This window comes from Haliaeetus albicilla, chromosome 25 (genome assembly GCF_947461875.1).
Source record: "Haliaeetus albicilla chromosome 25, bHalAlb1.1, whole genome shotgun sequence".
Taxonomy (NCBI): domain Eukaryota; kingdom Metazoa; phylum Chordata; class Aves; order Accipitriformes; family Accipitridae; genus Haliaeetus; species Haliaeetus albicilla.
Window position 1 is genome coordinate 15742734 of NC_091507.1, and position 17131 is coordinate 15759864.

Genomic DNA, 17131 nt, shown 5'->3' on the forward strand with positions numbered 1-17131 from the left:
TCTGTTAGCTCTGATTTGCTAATGTATCAGGCAGTGCAGTCTGTTACTGTGTATTATACCTGTACTTCACTCTGAGTTGTTTTCTGGTGTAGTTTTTTACTAGACAGCCATTTTGGAAAATCAACAAGAAAATCCTGTGAAATAAACATTGATTTTAGGCATTACGGAACAGAGAGAAGACTAGAAAGACAGGGAGAAGAATTTTTCTATGGAAACAAATACATGTTTTTTTAAAGTATCTGTAAAAACAATTATTGCAATAACCAATGACAGAGTTAAGTATTTGTGATCTTGTTCAATCAAATAGTATTATTTGAGTTACCTAGACAAAGAATCATTAGCCCACTAACAGTCAGCAGGAATTTGCCAGGACTTCATTCACTCTCTTATAAACACACAGAGCTAACTAACACAAGAGCAACAAGCATACATACTAAAACAATAATGTGTTAAATATAATGGTTCTGGAATACATAAGACAAAATTACACATCAACACAATAATGAAGCTCATATACACTAAATAACTACCACAATTACTTATTCTTCATTTGCTTCTGTTAACATTGTTTCCCTGAGTGGGAACAACAGGAATGGGTTGTTGATTTCTAACAATCAGGAATATTTTAGCTGAGCACAAACCAAACCGCGAACATTCCAAAACGCTCCATTAATTCAAACAGGACCCACAGGTCTGTGGAAGTATAAGGCTTCAAGGAAATACAAATCTTCATCAACCACCTATTTAAGAGCCATGTAGCTGAATCCACATTATCTTGGAGAGCACAAAAATCCATCCCTATATTGGGCAATGCTCATTCAAGTTCAGGAGAACTTACATCCTCATATAACAGATGATTGTACACATGAAGTCAGCAGAACCATAGGAAGAAGTGTTGATTAGGACATGGAGTAGTTACAAAACACAGCTCAATCAGATTACTAAAAGAATATCTATGTACCTGGAGAGTTCATAAGAAGTGACAAGACAAACCTTTGGAAAGGAAATGTAGGAACTGCTGATGGCATTAAATGCTTTTAACACATTACACACATACATACATATGGAAAACTATCATGTATAAATATGAAGAGAAAGCCTTTACTTCAGGCAAACAGATCACGACTATTGAAGGTTTTTTGAAAGTTAAAATATATCCAAATTATTCAGGTATTTGATATTATAGGGAAAAGAATATGTGGGAGGATTATGTATCTTTCAGATAAACCTGTTCCCAGTTTAATAGACTGCTTTTAGAAATCTTGAAAGAATAACAGTTACTGTAAATGACATTTAGCTACCAAAATTATTAGCTTTAACTATTAATGGTATTTACAGGTATTCAAAACATTTCTCTGAGATGCTGACTGGATTTTTTAAAAAAAAATCTGCCTTTGTTATAAACAACCAAGAAATAACAAAGTATTGAAAACAACTACCAGGAAGATCAGGTAGGGGATCACACTGATGAACATTGGTGTGTCCAGTGTATGAAGGGCAACAATTCAGATTTCAGGGCTGTGTTGTGTTGTGAAAACAGGGTGTATCAGCTCATAAGTACTTCCGCAATTTAGGCTCCTGACTTGAATATCCAGTCTTATTTGAGCATTATGAAAACTCCATGAAGGGAAAATGCATTGTTAGATAGCTGATATTTTTAATACCTGGTCCACAGAGACTAACTGAACAGTTCATTTAGAACAGTAGAGCTTTCCAACACCTCACCCATGTTATTCAACTCTTACTCATATCAATATAATTAAATATGACTATTCTGAGGGTAAATGTTAACCTGTATAGGTGAATCTCACAGGTCTGGTGCTCAGCACATACTGGACTGCCAAGCAGTAAGTATAAACTAATAGTCCATGCTAGACCTGAACCTTGGGCAGAAGGAAAAAACAATGCCAGGCAAATTTGTTTTCTTTATTCTCTTCAGTCTTTAAAATAAAATCCAGTATTAACACAGTTAAAATAGATGTGCATGTCAGGGGTCAAGTAATACATTTGATATAATTTACAAGATTATATACACAAAATGCTATGAAATCATTAGCATAGTTTGAAAATGGGACAAATATCTACATCCAAAGAGTATAAATACACAATCATGTACAGGGATTGGATAAAGAGATATCTGATGAAACCCTGTGAGGATGATCATATAGTCTTTCTTAACATCTTCATCAGCTCTCTGACTTTCTGCTTTCTGATAAAACACAGAAGGATAGGTAAATTAAAATACATTTAAGAAAAAAAAAAAAACATATCCAATGTCCATGGTGTCATAAGGGTACCCTCTTTAGCAAGTTCGACCTGCACACCACCTTGAAGTCTTGTTAGAGTCTTGATAGAGTACTATGAGATTATTTGGTAAGTCTAGGCAGGATTCAAGTGCATAGATAGCCACTGCTCTCATTTAATCTTTCCTTCAACCTGCATGGAATCAGTAACAGGACTTGCTGATCACATTAGCATTATTTCACATTTACCCAGCATCTGCATCTCAGGATGTCTGAAAGGGAGGAGCCTGGGATAACTGAACATTTCCAGTGAAGTAACCCTACCTGTGAAAGCTGTGGTCTCTCACACAGCTACAGGACAAGCCCAGCACCTCTGCTCTCATATAATTCTGACCAGGCAACTCCTAAAATGCAGTGGCACCATAATACCCATTACAAGCAATGTAAATGGAATTTGCAGACAATCTTTAAAAGATGAGTGAGAACATCAAAGGGAAGTTCAGAGAGGCCAAATCAAGTTGACTGACAACATGATGATTGAGTGAATCTATAGTCCACTACTTTTGGAAGTAAATAATTAATGAGGATGTTGAGAACGTGTTTAAAATAGTACTAGCAGGTATGGATAAAAATCCTCTTATCTTTCCACTGAAAGTAGGATCTTTAAAATGAAGAGCTTCAACTGAGCTAGCTCAGACACTAAAAGCAATTTAACCTCTGAAGCATCGAGCTCCATAGGCAATACAGACATACCTTTAATCTAACAAGTAACAAACAGTAGAGGGACTGGAATATCTACTCTGCTTACTAGCAGGTACTAAGGTTGGTGTTATTGCACCTTCACTGCAACTACAAATGTTAGGGAAATTAAGGTAGAATATGCCAGAACATGCTTTATTCAGTTCTTCCCTTTATGGTGGAAACACATGCTGAGAATGATCAGTGTGAAGAAAGGTTTCCAAAGGACGTGAAAGAATCTCCTCACATAGGACACAGGAAAGCAGGCTGGTCTGACACCCAGAAATGCAGAAAGCTGGTTCCTTTTGTGGGGATTAACTAAAGGCCCATCAGATCTGTTTAATCCCTAATATAATTTTCCAGAGCTGCTACTTTACCTCCAAATTCTTCTTCCTTGCTACACAGTGCATTTCTTCTTCTCTGTTTTACTTCCCCTCTGGAGACAAACAAAAGATCATCAGAGTTCAACATCCTCTCCCTGGGACGTCTTTTGTCTATTCCTCTTCTCTCCTTTTTCTTTTTTCCCCTGTCTTCTTTCATAATACTTTCTCTTGCTTCGTCTCCTTCATCTTCCATAGACAAGTGAGGATAGGGCTTTGTGGCCTCTGTCTAGGCTAGAAAATCAGACAAGGAAATTCACTAAGCTAAAAGCATGGTTATCATATACTATTTTAAATCCTTTTTTATATGACATAGCTTTCACCTTTTCCCACATCTCACAGTACAAGAGAAGGACTTATCACACTTTTGACCATTTGACGGGGCTATAAATGTCTTGCAATTCAGTTTCTTTATAATTTATAAAATAAGTAAAGAATAGCCTAAAACAGGGCTCTAAACCCTAATGCTGTCTACCTCTTATGACTCCAAAAAGGATTTGGGCAATAATTGTCTTTTATGGTGTAGGTCCAGAGCACATAGTGTTTTACTTTGCATGTGGAATTTGTTAGTTACATTTGCAGAGTGCTTGTTCTGCCATAATTATTTCTTTCCACTCTGATGGGAGGAAAAGACCCAAAACAGATGCTAACATCTGATATTAAAATGACAAGAGCTATATTAGTACCTCTAAAGATTAGTGAATTAAGCATGACCCCTAGTACACACCACATAAACATCAAAAGACAATCCCAAAGAACTCAGAGCTGAAGAGTTAGCCAAGCTATTGTAATACATCTATGTGCACTGTGGACTCCCTGTCAACAGGGGAGCATGGGCTATCCCTTTTAATTTTTTCCCTTACTTCTACAGGACTTAGCACACAAGGATTTTCTCTTTTTGAGCTTCTAGTATTGTATGGCATTCGAAGTTTTTGTTTCCTTTCTGAACAAATTATGCTTCTATTTTGTTTGTTTCTATCAACAATGTCAGCATGTTCTCATTAGATCTGTGTGCATCCATGAGGAATATGCTGCTCTGTTCCCCTTTGATAAGTATGACAAGGGAGGTAGATATCTATTTTAGAATATAATAAATAATAAGCTTCAGTTGGGAGCACATTTCCATGCCCTCTAAAAGGTAGGGGCTCTAACGGAAACTCCAACTCAGTCTGGGCTGGAACACTGCCATAGCATTGCTAATATTAGTAACTGATTAAAGTGTAACTAATGAAATACAGTTGTTTAATGGCTTTGAATGTACACCTCCTCATAAAAGGAAAACAATCATTCAACACAGCATGGCAGTTCCAAAAATAAACAAATATAAAGTAAAATCATGGCCAGTACCATTTTTTTAAGAAGCAGACATGTTAGAGCAGCAACAAAGGAATGAGATTTCACTTTACAAGTATGTGGCTTTACAGAGAACTTAAAACCTTGCTGAGAATGTTACAAGCAAAAGACAAACATTCTGAATTAGTAAGTGCATTGTCAGGGACTGTCTACTCAAATCTTACATAGCAATTTACTCTAGAGAGTTATAGATCCAAGAAGTAGGAAACTTAAAAGACTTTTAACTATAAAAGCTCTTTAGTACCAGTCTTCTATGGTTAATTCTTGGAAAAGAGACTAAAAATTCAGCAGAACCAGATATGACACGTAATGTAGAAAAAGGTGGAGAGAAATATATTTCAGTAGATGATAAAGTTGGGAATGTGCAAAAGAAGGTGCTGGCAGCAAATTGTGGAATATTGTGGATTGGTAGTGATCACCAAGGTTTTTAGTGGCACACCAATACACTTCATCTGCATACCTGGGGGTTAGGTCTATGTTGTCTATATGCTAAAAATTACTATTTATGTAGTTTATCCAATGCCAACAGAGGACCCTGGGAATCCCAAAGGCTCCAATACGTCTAGTTCAGGGCTGTTAGTGGGTATCTCAATTAAGAGAAGCTCAGTTTCAGATGCTCAGCTCTCTTTGTCATTTCTTATTAGCTGCTTTACACATTTCACTGCACTCTGCGCAATAAATCTTGACATCCAATATACAGCCATGGAGCCATTCTCAGAGCTGCCAAATATTCAAGTGTTACTGCTCAGAGTCCCACAATGTCCCTTTGTGTATCTGGGTCTTGATGTCTTTAAAACACTAGCAATCAGATGTAACTAATAGCATTTGCAATAATATTGTTTGGAGGCACTTCTTTAACAGGGGTAATATGAAGACAATCTTAATAGTGCTATCCTCAAAAATAGAGACATTTTGCAGTAAAAACATTGCCATTTGAAATATGGTGGTTTCTTTCTAAAATATACAGCTGCTGCAAAAACCCCAGAAACGATGTAGTAAAAACTTCGGAACTTAAAACAACTGTAAGACATTGGTGTGCTCAATCAAAACAATGGCAAGTCAGCTTGGCAATGAAGTCTGTTAGGAGAATGAATATTAATTGTGATATTAAAGCACTCAGTCATGAAACAAAGCATGCAGAATGAAAGCCACTATATATGCTTATGCATTTAGTCACATCTTTTCTTAATAAGGGAAATAATAATTCTCATTTAGAATATAATCCAAATCAGTGGAAGGGAAAGACTGCCACTGATTTTGCTGGAACTCAACTCAGTTATATACCTGCCTCCTTTCAACTGGTAGTATGCATTAAGTAGGAAACCATGGTCCTCAGGTTTACTTTTGATGAAAAGAGGCTACCATGATGTAGGTGATCTGGCCTCGAAAAAGGCATTGATGTATTTCCAGATTTGGAATTCTGCTCAGTAAAGTGGGGGTATTCATTTGTTTATGTATGTGCTGTGGCTGCAAGCTGGCAAAAAAGCGAGTTTCAAACTGCACTGGAATCACTATTAGAAAATGTCTGGGAAACAGGGCTTGCATCAGTGTTGCTTTTTCATTCCATCATTCTCAGGGAATCTATAGATCAGCCCACAACTGGTACCCTCGCCCATCATTTTTAGATATAATCTTTAACACTGATCATCATATTAGAACACTTAAGTAGAAATGACGAACTTCTAAAATTGCCTTCAAAGGTGGGATTTGTCCTGTGCATGCAACCTCTTGGGAAGAAATTTGCCATGACAGAGATTATACACGTCTTTGACAGCAGTGCCCATACTACATTGACATACATGGAAGAGGAAACCGTTCAGTCTAGAATCCCGATGGGATGTCAAGGCAGATGGAAGAGTCAAAACAGAAGTATATGTTTTCTCACACAAAATGTGAAACTGTGCAGCTCCTTCTGGGAAGAGGCTATGGATGATAAAGGTTTACATGGGTTCAAAAAAGTAACTGCGTGAATTCATGGAAGAAAAATCCATCAAGGCTGTTTAATACAGAGACTCCAATTCTGCTTCAGAAAATCCTTAAATCACAAATTGCTGGAGGGCGGGAATTTATTCTGAAGAAATATCCCTAGATGATTGTTCTGATCTTATTCTACTTCTTAAGATCTGTTGTTGCTAGCCATCAGAGATTGTCAGTGCTCTGAAGGTTATCACAATCCAGTGCTATTTCAAATGTATTAAACTAGAACTTAATACAAGATGAAAAAGTAATCCACAATCATTTGGAACCACTGCACTTTCAGTGCACACTTCACACCAGAAAAATGTTACCCCTGCTGTACTTAAGTTCTGCAGAACTTAAGTAGGGGCTCATATTCATCCTACATGCTCTCTCCCCATCATTCCCCAGATTTAAGCCCAGCAGAAGATTCAGTATCTTAGAAACAATTTGCAATTTTATGCATAGCTTTATATCACAACAAATATCTTAAAGGAAAAATAAGGTCTACAACAAACAGAAACTCCATCCCACCTTTCAGCAATCCTCTAACTGCTTCCTGGGGCTAAGCTTCAAACCTCCACATCCCACCAATGTTTCCAAAATGAAAATAGGGCAATAAATTGCCAGATAATAAAATGGTAGGACAGCTCATGCTCTTGACTGACATGCTTGTGGGTGAAATCACTTGGTTGCATGTATAAAGCAAGCCAGTTCACAACAACTGTAGTTAGAGTACTACATATGGAAATCGGACAGCACAGTTGAACCCAAAATGCAACATTTAAGATTCATGTAAAATAACTTTTATATTTTTAGGTTCAAGCATACTCACGTCATATAATCCACCATCTGCACCATTTTTATGTACTGACAGGAAAAGGCATACTTTGTTTGGCTGATTTTAATAAGCCCACTTCTTACACAGTGTTCCTGCAATAACACAATCAAAATTCATCTAATTTAAACCGAAATCTCAGAAACAAGGAGATACGTATGTCTAAAAAGTCAACTGTTTTAATGTAACTGTAATCAGCCTCTAAATAATGAAGATAAAAGTTTCAAGTACAAAGTACATTTTCTTAATATGCAGTATGAAAAATGCAGTAAAATTATCATAATGGCTTACAAACAAACAAACAAACATACATAATGAAATGGATTGAAGACTGTACTGACTGTGATAAAACTCCCTATGTTTCTCATTTTAGCAGCATGGAGCTTGTGAAAGCCACCAAACGGATTATAGAGGAAAGAACAGAATATGATTTAAGAATAAATTATCCTACAGAATTTCTTGGTTCATGTCTATTACATAAGCTCTTCACTGAGCCCTGAAATCTGATTTGTTTTGGTTAGCTGGAGACAGGGATTGGGACAGTGAGCTCATTAGCCTGGAAAATTGTATCTGCCTCATCAAAAATAGAACAATGGTAATACCGTTGCCAAATTGGTATCATCTTCTAGGTTTACTTACCTTCCTGTTGTTGAACATCAGAACTGTGTAGAGTTTGTCACCTGTTTCCTCCCTCTTTGGTGTTGCTATGACAATGGCAGGCACATAATATTCATTTCCTATCTGTGTCCCAGTCCTGGCAAACACATAGTCTCCAACCTGCACATCAGGAAAGCATTAGTTTGCAAGAACCATGTAACTTGTGAGTTTTACAAGACATAAAAGGTAAATACTAAGATATTTTTACATTAATCATCATTCTAACACATTCCCACACTTTAATATGGATCTTTAAAAGAAAACAAGAACAAATTGGTCCTTGCATGTACCGATCACTCACAATTTCCACTGAATCAGGGAGAGGAGACAAAGCAAAAATAAAGGACAGAGCCCTACTAAATGTAGCAGGGCTCAACTAGCAAGTCAAACTGAATTAGGATACTCTTACAACTGTTCATTCCCATGGACTTTGCTCAAATTTATACATTTTTAATGAGCTTTTAAAGCAAGCTTGGAAAACTTAGAGAATTCCATATGTAACTGACTTATACAAAACAATTTTAAAAATGAACACAGAAGTCACAATTTTCTATCAAATTCCACAGATCTTCTCTAGAGTTGGATGTTCCCCTTACAGAATACGAGGATCTACCAGATCAGGATTTGCCTTCATTTTAAACAGAAAAAAAGGCATGTGTCTGTCTTGTTTTAAGTGTAGCAAAGCAGTTATAAAAAATGCTTCTTGTATTCAAAACAGCTGTATCCATTCTGTATCCTTTCTGTAGCCATCATCCCTCTCCTGTGTAAATAAGAACCACCTGGAAAAAAAACTGATTGCAGATAGTCAGCTGAAAAATTTTAAATAAAACCAGAAATGTAATAAGAATTTTATTCTCCATTACTGTTATTTGCCTTAGTATAAGGTTATCTGCTGGATTTAAAACATGCTGTGAAAAACAAATGATTATAACCTGCTGTACATCACATTGTGTATAAAAGACTCTCCTTGATTCATAATCTATGTGCTAGGAAACAGTCTGCTGGTAAATAGCTCACCTTTCCTCCATAGGTGGGCAAATATTCATGTTTTATAAAGAAAAGAAAAAAGAATGCTAATAATCAAAGGAATAGGACTGCAAAGAAAATGAGCTCCAAACAAATGAAAAATAGCGTGTTGAAAATAGCATGATATTACTGTAACTAAAAACTCTTCTTTGAAATAAATAGATGTATTTTAAAGATTAAAAAAAAAGACCCTGTCCTTTATTCTATGTGTGATCAAATGAACAAAATTAAGAAAGCATATTTGCTGTCATAAAAAAAATACAGTTTTTGACCTGTAGATGTGGGCACGGCATAGCACCTCCCACAGGTATAGTGAACTTCACAGGTACAGTCCAGATCTCCCCATTGCTGAAGTCAACAAGTGCATAGGTAGAACTGATACTCTTTATCACAGTTCCTGAAAAACAACACAATAAAATATTCAAATTATTTGTCTTTTACCCCTTGTGGAAATTTTTTTAAAATCCTATAGGCTGTCACACATCATTGAGGTCAAACGTGTCTATACTATACATTCTTCATTTTCATTTAGCTAGGGTAAGCTGTGCTAGGGCAATAGAGAAATTTGTACCTAAAAAAAACCACACAGGTTTAGTAACGATTCCTAATAATGCCATAAAAATAAAATAAAGAATAATTTTCAAGCCCAGGTCTGAAATCTGTAAGCTCATCAGGTGGATGATTGTTGACATAATGAAACTATTACCACAGTTAAAAAAAAGTAATTTAAAAAAACAAGTAATGGTAACACAAAGATAAACACACATACACACACACACACACTTTTTTTTATGCAATAACAGAACACAATTTTACCTACTAATCATTCTGGCTCAAAACTAAACAAAAAGGCAGAAGCATTTAGTGAATTCTTTGAACACACGGAGAAGCTTGGCTTTTGCCAAACATTCAACAACAACATTCAAGGGAGACATCAAAGAGAGATAAGTTGATACTCTTGGATACTCAGTTACTTAATAGGAATTCCTTCCATACTCTTCTTATATAAATGTATCATTGCTTTCTAACTTTACAAAATGTATGTCTTTTTATAAATGTATATATGTGCACACACAAGATACATATTCATTTTTCATGAGTATGCAGATGTAATATTTAATCTGATTAAGATAGAAGTAGCTAATTTTGACCCAAACTAATGTTTTATCAGCATTAAGAAACTCTAAAAAATATTTAAAATGTGGATATACCTGGATAATAAAATCCTGTGACATCAGATCTTGCAATCACCTTTTGGCTTTTGTGAATCAAAAATACTTGGCCTTTTTGTCTTTTCTTGGACTTTGACTTCACAGTTTCTTCTTCAAGTCTCTGTAATTTGATACAATTATTTTTTCCACAACAGCTAAGCCTGTCAGCCTCAATCTATCCTTTGGAATTAATTAAATATTTAGGCAATGTAATGTTATGACCTCTGCAGATAATTCACAGTAAACTGGAATTATTTTAAACATTCAGAATAGTTATAAACAAAGGAAGCAATGTTACAGAAAGTACTCATAGATAAGATCAACTAAGAGTTTTCACTATAAAATCCTGTTTTACATGGTCATAACAATACCTATATTTTCGAGTGTTCAGGCAGAAATTTACCTTGATGCATTATGGCTCTGGCTGCCATTTTCCTAGAAAAAATTTTACAAAGAAGTTGTACAATTCATATTCAAGGATGAGGTAAGGAAAAATCAACTGGTTTTGCAGAATAATTGAATGTTCTATACACATTCATTTTGTCCAGATATGTGAGTCTTCACAATAATCTTATTTTCATTAAAAGTACCTCACTGTATGGAATGACTGATTAAAAAAAAAATTCAAATATAGAATTAAAAAAAATTGAAAAAAATCTTGAAGTGTCTGGGAAAAATGTTTATTTCCAAACTATAAATTAAAAATTAAATTTTTCATCATTTTTAAAACATTCCAGCTTAGCAAAATACTATACTACAATTTCCAGAGCTGCCACTGTCCATCATTCTGCCCTGCTAGTTTGGGTTCTTCGTACACTAGTTCTCCTCTTTGGGGGGCAGCTCCCCAGACTACAGCTCCTGTAATGTACCACAGCCACAGAGGACACTGGAGCTTACCGCTGAATTGCTCATAAATATGTCTGGGGGACCACGTACCGGGATGGTGAAAATAGAAACACCAGTGGGGCTCTCTGTCTGTGGACCAACTCAACTCCTAGTTGAAGTCAGTGACTGCAGTTAGGAGTAACTGAATGAAGAATGCAAAAAGCACAATGGATCTCACACAACAACTGAGGCAGGGGGCTCTGGGAAACACAGTATGTGAAAAATAGTCAAAGACTCACAAATCTCAAGGGGTCTATGTAAAAATATACTGTCAGGCTTTCCAAGTTTGTGCATACTTGAATTTACAGTCACCATATTCCTTTACCTTAAAGCCTTTTATATCTCACATTAACATTTTATGGAGTCTCAGTGTTATTTGCCTTTAAAGTAAATCATGTTCCTGAATCCCTTTTTCTTCTAGAAGAAAAAATTTCTTCCCGTTCAGGGCACGTCTCTTACAGGAAGTTTTGAGACGATCAGAGTATTATGTAGATATGTCAGAATGTGAAAGAACACTTTACATTTTGCTTTCCTGAGAAAATTAAGAAAACTGATGATATAAGAATATTTTCTTTCTAATATTGAAAAGTTCATAATCCCAGTATTTTACATTTTAGTAATCCTCAAGAATAACACTGTAATTTATATTTACTACAACAATCACAAATTAATTCTTGAAAAAGTCCATACTGCTCACAATATTTTGTCCATACTGCTCACAATAATGTTTCTAAATACAAATTGTAAGCAAGTGCAAAGTTAAATAATTCAGCTTCCCCATTAATTTTTAAAACACATATTTATTAGCCTACCTCGTAAACAATTTGCAAGTATCCATCTCTTACACAGTTCCTTTGAATCATAAAACCACAAGCTTGAAATCTCAAACTTTTCCACAGATCTACACACTGTTCTGAAAAACAATGATAACTCACAGGCTTCTAAAACCCCTGCTTGCTAGGGTGTGTACGACCTCTTCCTTGTCTGATTACATTTTTCTTCCTAAAAAGATATATTTGATTTTGATACTTGATTTTCTGTAACAGTCAATAATGACAGAAAAGCTGGGAATAACTTTGACTAAATTGTTTGTTCTCAGTTTCACTATAACTATCACAAACTCTTTTTTCCAATCTCCCATACAAAAATCACAAACAATCCTAAAAAAAAAAAGTCCTAAAAATAAGCAAAACACGCACACAAAAAGGCAAAGAGATATTTTAAAGAGGAGAAATGTGGTGGTTTTCTAGTTTATTATTTACCGCTACAGAATATAAACTATATCAACAGTTCTGTTTTTCAAACTTAGTCTAAACCAGAGGCTTTTTACAGCACTCAACTGACTGCTTGAAGTACAACCTAACAAAGGCTGATTTGCGTGCAAAGACTTCCAGCTCCACGGACACAAAAAGGTATTTGGGTATACCATTTACTTAATTCCTCAGGCTCCAAAGGGACAGCTGCTGCTGAATATTTATTATCAACTAATTTGTAAAGCTTGACTAATAACTTGGGCAACTTCCAGCACTCGCATTAATCCAAATACTAAAGACTGCACAGGCATCCACAATGAGGACGCCGAGTCCTGCAAAATTCAGGTGGCTCAGAAATACTAAATTCAAATCCATCTGTCCTTCGTCTCACACAGTGTTTAGGTGCTCAGCGCAATTGACCCAGACACTGTCAGAGCGCCCATTTCTGGGCTATCGTTCTCCAATATTTTTATTACAAAAGAGCCCCATCTGATTCTCAGGGATTTTCACCCTGTTTAGCTCTGCTTCTGTTGAAGGCAATGCATTAAACCATGAGGTGAAGGAGATTTTGTTTACCTCTGCCAATACCTGCTACATTTTTAAATTCCCTTTCAAAGAGATTAGTTTTTGCACTTTCCTACTATAACTAAGAATGGATAGGAAGACTATCCACAGATCTCCATGTATCTTGGCTCTAACTTTGGCTTTTCACAATCCTGACACCTCTAGAGCCAAGCAACCACTGCTTTTCCCAGGCTGTCAGTGGCAACAAGCCCATTGTGTGTAGACCACAGTCCATTTTTATGAAAGAGCCTAACTTTTTGTAGCTACATGCTGTCTGTCCAGCAGGTTACTTCACTGATGACAATGGAAAAATTGACATTTCTAGGTAGTTATAACTTTTTTCTTGTTGCACTATTTGGGATGCTTGTTTTCCCTTGTGTCCCTAAACAGACACAAGAACAAAGGCAGGGGCCTAAACAGGCCAAGCTGTTTAGGAAACATATGAATGCAAAAAAGGTATCAACAGAAAGCAATTAGTAATCCTTAAACAGTGAGGAAGAATGAGGAGTGTAAGAAATAGGACACCAGGAAATAGAAGAAACTGCCAAGGGAGATCCAGAATTTCCATTCTTGTAAAGAATCAAGTCTCAGCTACAAATATTTTGTTAGGAATAATTAAATCAATTGTCTAAGAAACATATTTTTCAGAAAGAACAGACTCAGTGAGTCACTAGAGGTCCCTTTCCACCCAAATAAACATGCTTTACAAAACACATTATGCCTATTAACTATTTTAAGTTATTTTTAATCACATAGTCACCATTCAGCAGGGTCACAAACAAGCGTAAGCCTTGCACGTTCGAGCTTATCCTAAGGGGAAACACAGTACTTTTAAAAGTATATTCTTAATGAGAGTTAATCCTTAGCAATGAATGCAGCTTTATTTCTCTGCAGAATCTGAAGTCCATTCATATGCAGAAATAGAAATATTTAGTATGAGAGGAAATGTTCTCCATCACTATTAAAGCCCCGATTACAACAGTGGGGAAAAAAATACTTTACATGAAAATGTTACAGCCTTTAACAGAATGCACAAAACTGTCCTGGAAGCTATCATGCTTGGAGAATAGTAACATCATGACCCCAGTAGACCTGAGGTTGCCTAATGAGAAGTGGGCAGGGGACCCTGAACAATTCCTTTTACTAAGTGACATCATGTTGCAAACAGCTTTAAAATTCAGTGAGAAAAAAAAACCATCATAAGAAATGATGGCTGACTGTTATGCCTGACAAGTTCAAAATAGAAAACAGATACCATATTTTAAGTCAAAGCAGTTACTTATTAGAAAAAAAAAGTAAATGGTACATTCCTCATTTTTAATATCTTTAGATGAAAGCTGAGTGCCAGCCTGAAGAGAAATATTTTTGTCAAGCCATGCTTTAATCTGTACAGCAAAAGGAACTGAGTAAAATAAGTAAAATACAGTCTACAAGTAGCCCTCCAATTAGGTAATCATCAACTTTCAGTGTTTTATATTTTGCCTGATAAAAACAAAAAGTATTTGCTCATTTCCCAAAGCATTTACTTCTTGCATCACTAGAGGTCTTCGGTCATCTCATGGCCCTGTGAAGATGGTTGTCTACTTCATCCTCCTCCAATAAGGCACTGGAATACCCTACCTTTCACAGATAAGTGCAAACATAGCAGCCTGAGCACAACTCCCAGAGAAGGTCAGAGCACAGAGGGAGGATAACCAGACCATTAATTCAGTTGTGGGCTTAAACGGAAAGCTCTCATAGCAAGGACATCCAAAAAGGATTACTAATTCTTTTAAGAAGTTGTGTAGGTAATTATGAACCTTAAATGCTAGAAACTAAGGGGTTTTATCTTGAATTTAGTGAAAAAAAATTAGCAGGAAATTTAGAAGTCTGCTTTGTTGAGTAGACCTCCAGGATAATTGTGATTTTTCTACCATCTCGCAATGACAATTTTCATTCAGTGCCATATCAACTATTTCCTTGCTGTAATGTATTTCAGCTGGCAGTTTATTTTTTTACACCCATTTTGTAGACAGACATCACAGTTGGAAAAACCTCTGACAGCATTTTCAAAAGGCTCCCCATTTTCTTCTGGGTTTTTCCACTGCTTTTTTCACCACCTAAAGAGAACTCTAATTACATCTACATTTCTGTCTCTCACTCTTAAAGCCTTTCAGTTGCAGATTAGCAATTACTGAAGATGGTGCTCTGATTAGGCTCCTAAAGCAGGTTGACTCAGGATAAGTGATTGCACAATGTTAATCACATCATGTCTGAGAGCACACATTGGTTGATTCAAGGCAACAGTAAAAATACAGTCAGCAAATGAAACATGAACAAGTTTCTGCTGCTCTTGTATTGGGACATTATATGGCAGAGGTAAAATCAATAATCAAAATCACTGTAGTAGCAATGTAATATTTTCAGAGTAATGTAAAATGAATCAAGATCATCTGTTTTTTGAAGACATTAAAATGTTTTCAAAAGTACAGTCTTAATGAAAAAAAAATCTCAAAAACTACAGAAACCTGAATGTGATCCTTTCCATAATGACTTAATTTCATACATGGTCTATGCTATCATAATACATTCTATTCCATTTAATGCAAATAATTTTTTGTGACTTATGTCATAGTATGTAAAGATTTTTGGTATACTCTGGTAAGCAGAGAATATGGACACTTGGCATAATTTACATTTGTAAATTCCAATTGTACATTCCCATTCATTGCTGAGAACCCACAGTCTATGTTTGTACTGTGCTCATTTGAGTTTCACTTAGCTTACCTCTTCAAATTGATGTATGTATGTGTGCATATATATACATATTTATATACATACATATTTATATACTTATACTTGCATATATCAGGGCAAAAAAGAACTACTATGATCACTTGATTATGCTTCCTACATAATACAAAGCCTAGGACTCTCCTCAGCATTCACTGCAACTAGGCCAACTCCACCTTCAAGTTCAGTTAAAGAGCAGTTTCCTCTCACTCAATGATATAAAACAATGAACAGGAAAAGGAATATATTAATATATGAGCTTTATGATTAATTCTCTATTCTACTTATCCTCTATTAGAACTTAGAGGTTTGAGAATAGATTTTCTTTCTTATTAATTTCCCAGAGAGCTTATTTTAATATTATCATAGTACTACCCTACCTAAACAGCAGTACTACTGAGGCAGCAGCACTCACAGTGAAGCACTGTTTGATGAAGATTTTAGATGAAAAAAATTGAAACTGAATAAGAGAAATTTTTTGGTTTTTTCAGAGGTAAGTACTTTGAATTTCAAAGAATCAATAGTGTATACAGAAATCTTTCCACTGGGGAAGATTAAATCACTTTTAAAAATATAAAAGTCTGTTTTTCATTTCCCTGAGAATTCATACTCATATCTTGAAGGTAAAACCATTAAGGTAGAATCAATTCATTTTCAAGAATGTTCTGAAAGAGTGAAAATAATCATAGAAGAATACAACATTGTAACCTAAGATATGTTTTCTGACCACAGAAAGAGCTAAACTGAAAAAAATATATCCTCTCTTCCAATAGGGCAGCCTAAAATAACTCACTAGCCTTATTTTTGTACTTATTGCTTCATATATTTGCATATGCATTTCATTAACCCTCTCAATAGTGTTCCAAATAAAATCAGAGGTTCATCTGGGGGACAGAGAGAGAGAGAGAGAGAGAGAGAGAGAGAGAGATCAAAAGTCACAAACTTCAGTTTCAGAGTAGCTAGACTACTTTCTGCTACTGTATTAAGGGAGTGGAGAGAGCACTCTGGCCTGCCAAAAGTAGGTGTTCACTTCAGGATGAGCTCCAGATGCCACTGACTCCATTCACAACACTGTGAGATTAGCTATCAGTTCATGTAGGCATACATTTTATGGACAGCTAAATTTTAGTGTCTGAATATGAAGCTAAATGCCACCTCTTCTCTTCACCTTTTCGCTTACAAGAAAGATGCCATGGAAGATTACAGTGAATTACTCCAACATTACAAGATCTTTTAGTCCTGTTTATCAGATATT

General features: G+C 35.7%; 1 protein-coding gene across 1 annotated transcript in view; it reads right to left on the minus strand.

Annotated features, from left to right (window-relative positions):
* VWA3B (von Willebrand factor A domain containing 3B) overlaps nt 1-17131 on the minus strand; it is a 70256-nt gene that overhangs the window by 2169 nt on the left and 50956 nt on the right. Inside the window, exons 23-28 of the mRNA XM_069770005.1 lie at nt 10403-10523; nt 9464-9588; nt 8148-8285; nt 7506-7603; nt 5892-5898; nt 3359-3590 (exon numbers count right to left, since the gene is read on the minus strand). Of these exons, the coding sequence (XP_069626106.1) occupies nt 3359-3590; nt 5892-5898; nt 7506-7603; nt 8148-8285; nt 9464-9588; nt 10403-10523 (721 nt within the window). The remainder of the gene's footprint in view (nt 1-3358; nt 3591-5891; nt 5899-7505; nt 7604-8147; nt 8286-9463; nt 9589-10402; nt 10524-17131) is intronic.